General features: G+C 42.9%; 1 protein-coding gene across 1 annotated transcript; it reads left to right on the top strand.

Moving 5' to 3' along the window:
- Positions 1 to 663: 663 nt before the first annotated feature.
- LOC119352835 (protein RETICULATA-RELATED 4, chloroplastic-like) lies at positions 664 to 2,101 on the top strand. Its single transcript, XM_037619424.1, has 4 exons — positions 664 to 948; positions 1,091 to 1,159; positions 1,589 to 1,717; positions 1,847 to 2,101. Exons 1-4 carry the CDS (start codon positions 664 to 666, stop codon positions 1,901 to 1,903), a joined length of 540 nt encoding a protein of 179 aa, XP_037475321.1. The 3' UTR covers positions 1,904 to 2,101.
- The last annotated feature ends 5,506 nt before the right edge of the window (positions 2,102 to 7,607 follow it).

The raw sequence follows: 7,607 nt of genomic DNA, 5'->3' as shown, positions 1-7,607 counted from the left end.
CCAGTCACTAAAGTCGAGTTGTTGTAGTGGTTGGCCGAACTCGTACGAGAATGCTATGGTGCGGGTTTGAATCCTAGAGATTTTAACTATTTGAGTGATTTTTTTCATGCTTAGGACTACTGCGTTGTGTGTTCGTGGGCCGGCCCAAACTAAGCGCTATAGTGAGCGCAGTTGGTCGCGGCGACTATTTATCGTATTACGCACGAAGGGAAGTTTCTCTCTGTCCAGCTATCGGGCCAGCCCTTTAACGCCCGCCTAGAAGAAAATATATCTACTACCCCTATAAAAGCACGAGAGGGCGGAGAACCAATTCATCTCATCCATTCAATCAAAGGATCTAACGATCCAAATCATCCCAATGTTTAACATCAAACCACGGTTAGCTCGGCCCACTAATCCCACGATCGACCCCCGTCATCCGTCCCCGGACTCGAAGAAAAACAAAAACCCCACGCTCTCGCGTCGGTTGCTCCTATCCTCCTCCTCCCGCTGTCCCGCACGACCTCTCGCCCCTTCCTTCTCCTCCCGCCTCTCCCTCCTCCGCTCCCTACCGCTCCGCCTCCGCCTTGCCATTCCTCGCCGCCGCCTCCCCACCCCCCCTCACCCTCCCCGGCAACAACGGCAACAACGGCGGCGGTGGTAACATCAGCAGCGACGACGGGAATGATGAAACAGGGGACGGCGGCGGCGAGTGGGGCGTTTACCGGGGGAGGCGATGTTCGTGCTGGCGCAGGCGAGAGGAAGATCTCCAGCCTACCGGCGTACCTCGCCACGGCCGTGGAGGGCTGCCACATCACGGGCGACATCGTGCGGCGCTTCGCGGAGATGGAGCTCTCGCCGCTGCTCCGTTGGCTGCTGGGCTTCAGAGGGTCCAGGGAGCGCCTCCTCACCGACGACCTCTTCATCGCCAAGCTCGCCATGGAGATGGGCGTCAGCATGATCGCCAAGGTCCGTGGGATCGACATGGATGAATCATGAATGCTTTCAACTTACTCTTATCTTATCCTCCTATGATTTTCAGAAGAAGAAGAAAATGAAATCATGTTTTAATTTGTCTAACCCTTTTTTGTTGGTGCTCTGTTTGTTTCAGACCGTTGCCGAGTACGAGAAGAGACGGGAGAACTTCGTCAAAGAAATTGACATCATCATCGCTGATGTGGTACCCCTCTTGTCTTCTGCTACTGAAGACGGGCAATATGTACATATGTTGATATATAACCCTGACATTTTAAATCACATGCAGATGGGGATAGTAGAAAAAACTCTTTGTTATTGCAATGCAAAGTGCATCTTATATCTAAATTTGATATATTTTTCCCTTTTTACATGTTGTCGCCACCGGCCCCGCCGAAGCTGTCATCGTCCTCCGTAACGGACCATACAGCAGCATACACACACAACCTATTTTCATCATGTTTATTCAAGAGAGAATTTTGTTACACGTTATTCATCATCTTGTCATAATTGTAGTCTGACCATAATGTACAACAAGTGACCCAGATCGGAATGTCCTTATGATATTACTGTTCAATAGAGGAACTAATGTGCTTCTGGTGTGATTCATAATTGTGGAAAGTTTTCTTTGTAGGGTGGGGTCGTCATTCAAGGGATGGACTTTTCCTTCAGGTTATGGTCTTGTTTCTCTCAAGGAGATGGTGATAGCAAGGGGGGAGCGCAAGATGTTGCTGATGGATTCAACAATGCTTTTGGCAACGATGTTAGATCCCTCCTTCTGCTCCTTCTGATCTGTCAAATTGATTTATTCATTTTTGTAGCCTTGTTGATATCTTCTCTTTGTTCAAATTAAATATCTAGCTGCTTTTCCGAACCCAACTCCTTTTTGCAGGAAGTTGAACTTGATGACGGACTAGAGAAGAAAGTATGTCAGAGATATGCATGTTAGCCCTTAAGCATATCAGAATACAATCATTCAACGCATAATTAGTCAGTTATATATTCTACTCATGTCCCCAACAAGGCAACAATCGACCAGGTTACATATCTTCTGTACTAAATGTATCATAGCTTTTGTACATGCTGTTCCCGCAGTACTACAATCTCTAGATATAGGGTTGATAGAAAGATTTGCTTGAATCAGATAAACAACATGGATTAATGTTTACATTGTTATATCTGGTGCTTAATTTACTATTAAGAATACATAATGAAGTCATTTCTCCATGTTGTTCCAACTGTCTTTACAATTATGAGGATATAGAAGATTAACTCAAGTCAGGTAAACAACATGGTTTTTATTTTGCAGATTTCTGTAATGCAGCACTTTAGACGTGCATTTGGCTATTCTAGGCCCCCAATAGATGTATATTTCTTTGTATTGCTTTTCATCAATTATGATTAGTAAGGGATCCTACTAATTTATGATTTTATTAGGGAAGTGTTGCTACTTCTGTACAGTCCATCTCTTGACAGTATTATGAAAATACAAAATAGATTGTGTATATAGCATAACATTTCTTCATGTAGATCTTGAAGACTATTACTCTGCATATTCTGCATTTAGTTACATTCTTGATGTTAAAAGAATCGTGGATAAATATGTAAAAGTGCAGAACGTTTTCAGTTTCTTGTTTGGATTATGTGCCTTTAATTGGTACACCTTTTTTGTAGCGAGATAAAATGGTACACTACAAAGGTCTTAATTGAAATGGATATAGTTGAGTGATGTTTGTTTGCTTTTCACCATAAAAAAAACTCTTTGCTTTACAAGGTGTTTGGTTCTTTTGAGATGTTGTTTTGTATTTAGTAAGGTGTCACTTGATAGTGTTTATTTTGGTAAGGTGCTCTGTTTGCCTTTTAAAGTTAGTCCCCGTCAATACTTTCTCCTTTTCGGTTTGGACCATGTCAGCTTGAAGAGATGTTCTTTTTATGATCACTACGAATAAAAGTGTGCAGAATGAATTCAGTTGGCAACTAGCCATATCACACATGTGTTTGCTTCAGGTTGTGCGTTTCAGTCCATTGTAGGAACTAGTAAAAAGCCCGTGCGTTGCCACGGGCATTTAAAAAATCTACAGATAGCATGTGTAAACATAACTGCGGGGCGGCCCGCGCATTTGTGCGGCTAGATTTTAGATGTACTACCATACATGTTCTTAAATATATGATTTTGACAAATATTTTTTATATGAACATGCAATATCATAGATCATAGCACCGTGATGGACACTCCGCGAAAGAATAAAGGTATTATTTTATTGACAAATTTATTACACTTTGTATATTGATACAAAACATTGGATTTTTTATTGCACATTTTGTTCTAATTTATGTGCTTTTGTGACTCGTGCATCATAGATAATTAGACACCGGTATAATTCTTTTTAAACATCATTTAAAATAGATTTTATGAAAACTTAAATTAAATATACATGGGTTAAATCTAGACATTTATCCATTTGTTCACCTATCTCACAATTAGTGGTATTGCTATTATACGTTACTCAGTTAGTGTGATGCCATGCATCCATATGGTCCAATACATATTCGTATGAGCGAAAGAATGCGTGGTTGGATGGTTAAGAGGACAATGACTTATAGTTGTATGGTTAGGAGGATAATGGTATTTTAGCCCACCAGTATTCAAATCCTAGACTTGACAGTCGTGCTTGCATTTTTTAGATTTATTTCAGGCCTTCTAGTGATGTGCGTTCAGTAGGAGAAGACGCTCTCGTAGTCAACGAAGGTGTCTGTAGCGACTTCGTCAATCTCAAAACAATGTGCAAGCTTATAAGTCTCTCAAAGATGCTCATATGGACAGTGTTCCAAGAATTTCCACTTGGTGTTTGTTGCTCTTTGTTACTTTTCTTCATGATTTCAGAGCATCTACTGACACAATGAACAAATTTGGCCCCTCAAACGTCTGCAGACGCACCCAGGTGCATCCACGGATAGTGTCCTCTCGTGCCTTAAATTTTCATTTGCAATCACAAATCCTATTTTTCCAAACATCAAATACATGCAAACACATGCACGTCGATCATTTTGGATTTGCATGTTAGTTCTAGTGTATACGATTACGATCCGAACCCACAGTCCATGTTGCGCCGACGGGGTTGTTTAGATTTGCAGCAATGTTGGGGATATCACTTATCGGGAACTTATCGGTCGACCCATGATCGATAAGGGGTAAATCGGCCAGTTTATCGGCATATCGGTCGATTTATCGCCATATCGGCTGATTTATCGGTCGATTTATCTTATCGGCCAGACAATGGTAAGCGATAAATCGGCCGATTTATCGGAATATCGGAAGATATCTTGAACAGTGATTTGCAGTGAAGATTAACACCCAAGTTGGCTTGGCGCGGTAGGAGGTTTAATTCCACCTTGCCGTGCGAGGAGCGAGTCGACCGACTTAAATAACCGTGTCGTCCGAAAGTGATAGGCATTGATGGCTGAAGATTATTGCGTGTCATTATTGTTAATATTCCTCACAAAAGGAGCATTGATGGCTGCCCAGCACTTTTTGCTTTGTAGGTGCAGCGTGTAGTCTGACGGTAGAGGGCAAGGTCCGGCGCAAGGGTGGCGGCGAAGGTAGCAGACGTCCGATGGGAACACGATCATAAAGAAGTTTTTAAAAATATATATGAAGTTCTAAAGGAGTATGCATCTGAACTTGTGAGCATTGTACATGCATTTCCCCCTTTACTTCCTTCACCATACACTTAGATTAACATCTCTATTCTACAACTTAAGAAAATTAAAAAATACTTTATGTAAACAAAACAAATTCACGACATCTATCTTGGGTGGTATAGTAGGACACTACATGGAAAAATATCACAAATAAACATCTTTGTTGCTTCACCAAGAAAAATAGAATGGCCCTCTTGTCTCGTATGAAGAATGTAAGTATATAAGTCAATACATAAGATAAGAGGGCCATCCTATTTTTCAAAGATTCAAAATTAGGAATTTACAAGAGAGTTACAACCCTAAGGCGAAAGGGGAAAATAACAAGAATATTTTGTATAGGGTGTGGTGCCTCTCACAGCCATCTTCGAACTGCTTAATGTCACCTTTTGTTAGGAATGTGCTAAGAAATCGCAATGCAAAATTACATGTTCAAATTTATCAAAAGAAAGTACTCACGGGACTTCAGATAAGAGCAAAACCTAGCATGAAAATACCAAAGGCATATTCTTTTCCATCGACAGTTCATGCTAAACTCTCGAGATTCTTGAGTGAGGCTCCCCTCCCTCCCTCCAGTTCCTCCACCTCATACTAACCCCCTCTCGCCGCCGCCGGCGTGCACCGTCGGGCCTTGCTCGCGTGGTGTCAACGGAGGCAGCCCTGACATTCCCCGCGCATGGCGACCCTGCTCGGAGGTGGCGGCTGGCGGCGATGCTCCTAGTTCGTCAACGGGTTTGCCGGCGGCGCGCTGTCTTGGGTTGTGCAGCACTGGGTGGTAAGGTGGCAATGGCGCGACTGATTGGCTGCCTATTTCGGAGGAAAAAAGACAATTGCTAGACCAGATAAGAATTTACTTACTGCTCACTCTCTTCCTCGAGTACTCCTCTTCTTCTCTCGTCTCGCTGCAATCAGTGAAGCTCGCTCGCCGCTGTGCCACCCGATGGCTCGACCCCCTTCGTCACAAAACCCTATACATGAAATGATATTGAGAGTACACCAAACTACACAGCAGAATTCCAAACTGAAGCTTTATATCTAGCATATCATATATATTCCATATTTCAAAATGCAGGAATACACTGCAACTCTGCAGCACACAACACCATGTATTTGCTCTGTTATGCTACATTGCCATTTACTCTTTACATGGCCTTCTGTTCAGCAATAACTAAACCGTGCCCTAAAGAACTGGATTCCTTTTAATTCACAACATGGCAATCCCATGTAATGCTTGCATTACTGAGATAAGAAAGCAAGCAATCGAACCCCTTAATTAATTAGTAGGACCTTGATCCGGCGCTTAGAAGCTTGCATACTGCGATAAAAATAAAGTCAGCGAGCATGTTGTATTCACAAGAAGCAAGCAAACAACCAGCTTATAATTAATTATTAGGACATCCATCGCTAATAATGGTTCACAGTACAAACAACTCTTGAACCATTTGTTATTAATCGGAGGAACCTGGTTCAATGATCAACCTTGTAAAACCTGACATACTGTTACTGTGTTACATATAGGAAAACCATGGGAAACAACATAATCGAAAATATTCATAGATGAGGCCCAATATAGAAAACCAAAGGTGACAAAAAATATGGCAATGAAAAATGCTCTCTAAACTGAACTAAATAACCCCACCTATTCTGATCCATGAACATTTTGCCAAAGAACCAATTCATGCTATAATAGTATGCACCTACAAATTGCTTCTTCCTCTTCCTCTATCACCTGGAGGAAGTAGATAGTGATACTTATAAAAAATTATCATAATATATCAAGAAATAAACATGAATAAATATACGTAAACAGAAGGTATGTTAACACAATCATAAAATGATAGGTATGGTTCTTCATTTATTTTCTATCTGCTTTGCTCCTTGTGTCTTCTTCCACTATTGCCTCACCCCCATCCATCGTTGTTCTGTCATCACGTTCCTCGGTAGCGAGGGAACAAAACACAAACAAGTAATCTGAGAAGAGTATTTTTTAGGGAGGCATGCGGGCATTGACATATTAGGGAAAACATCAATGTCTAAACATTCCTATCAAGATTTCTAGCTTTACTCTTACAATGTTGGAAGTGGGTGTTGAATGAAAAATATATACTGTCTCATAAACTCCTTCATGTTTTGTTCAAGGATTTACCTTCATCAGCTATTGAATTCAGATTCAAACCAGCCTACCCAAAGCCACCAACACATAAATCAGGCAACATAGCCTAAATCACTATGTTCAACTCGGGGTGGTGATTCAAACTGCATGTACTCATTCAGGGCGGTCCGATTCCAAGTTTCTAACAACCAAAAAATCATTAACGTGCAACTATATATCACAACAACCTACAAATGTTCAAATTTCATACTAATCGAGTTCCATGCAGACCTTGTCATGCTGCAAGCAACGCAATAAATTTGAAATTAATCTGATTGGAGTTCCACAAATCTCAGCCACGCACAACCAAAACTAAGAAGCAATGAAAGCTCACCGGGGAAAGGATTGAGGAAGAGATCGCACCCGAGCCCGCGGCACGAAGCTGCCCTGGCCGGCAGGCGCCGGTCCTTCCGCCTCCCCATCATGCACAACCATCTAAGCACGCTGCACAGAGTATCGGGTCCAGAGCCTCCGCGTCTCCTCCCAGCTCCAACAGCACGCCGCTAGCATCTCCCCGCCCGTAGCAGCTCCGGCGGCGTCCGTTCCTGTCGGGGACCTCCACACCAGCGCCCAGTTCGAGCAGCAAACGCACAGCCACCACACGGGCGTCCCCGCCACGACGCACGCAACAACGTCGATGGTGCACTTCTTGTCGCCTACATCCTCCTAACCAGGCGAGTGCACACATGCACCCCTCGGACCACCCTACCACGAACTGGATCGTCGTGCGCCCGAAACTCCCGCCCACCCTCCACATCAGACTTCTTGGCGTGAAAGCTCTGCATTCGTGAATATATCCGTG

Source organism: Triticum dicoccoides, chromosome 1A (assembly GCF_002162155.2).
Source record: "Triticum dicoccoides isolate Atlit2015 ecotype Zavitan chromosome 1A, WEW_v2.0, whole genome shotgun sequence".
Lineage (NCBI taxonomy): Eukaryota > Viridiplantae > Streptophyta > Magnoliopsida > Poales > Poaceae > Triticum > Triticum dicoccoides.
This window is presented reverse-complemented; position numbering and strand designations above follow the sequence as displayed.

Bases quoted from the DNA above. Each gene is read 5' to 3' on its own strand.
- LOC119352835 (XM_037619424.1), top strand. From the start codon at position 664: ATGATGAAACAGGGGACGGCGGCGGCGAGTGGGGCGTTTACCGGGGGA. The intron at 949-1,090 runs GTCCGTGGGATC...TGTTTGTTTCAG, and splicing joins GCGTCAGCATGATCGCCAAG to ACCGTTGCCGAGTACGAGAA. The intron at 1,160-1,588 runs GTACCCCTCTTG...TTTTCTTTGTAG, and splicing joins ACATCATCATCGCTGATGTG to GGTGGGGTCGTCATTCAAGG.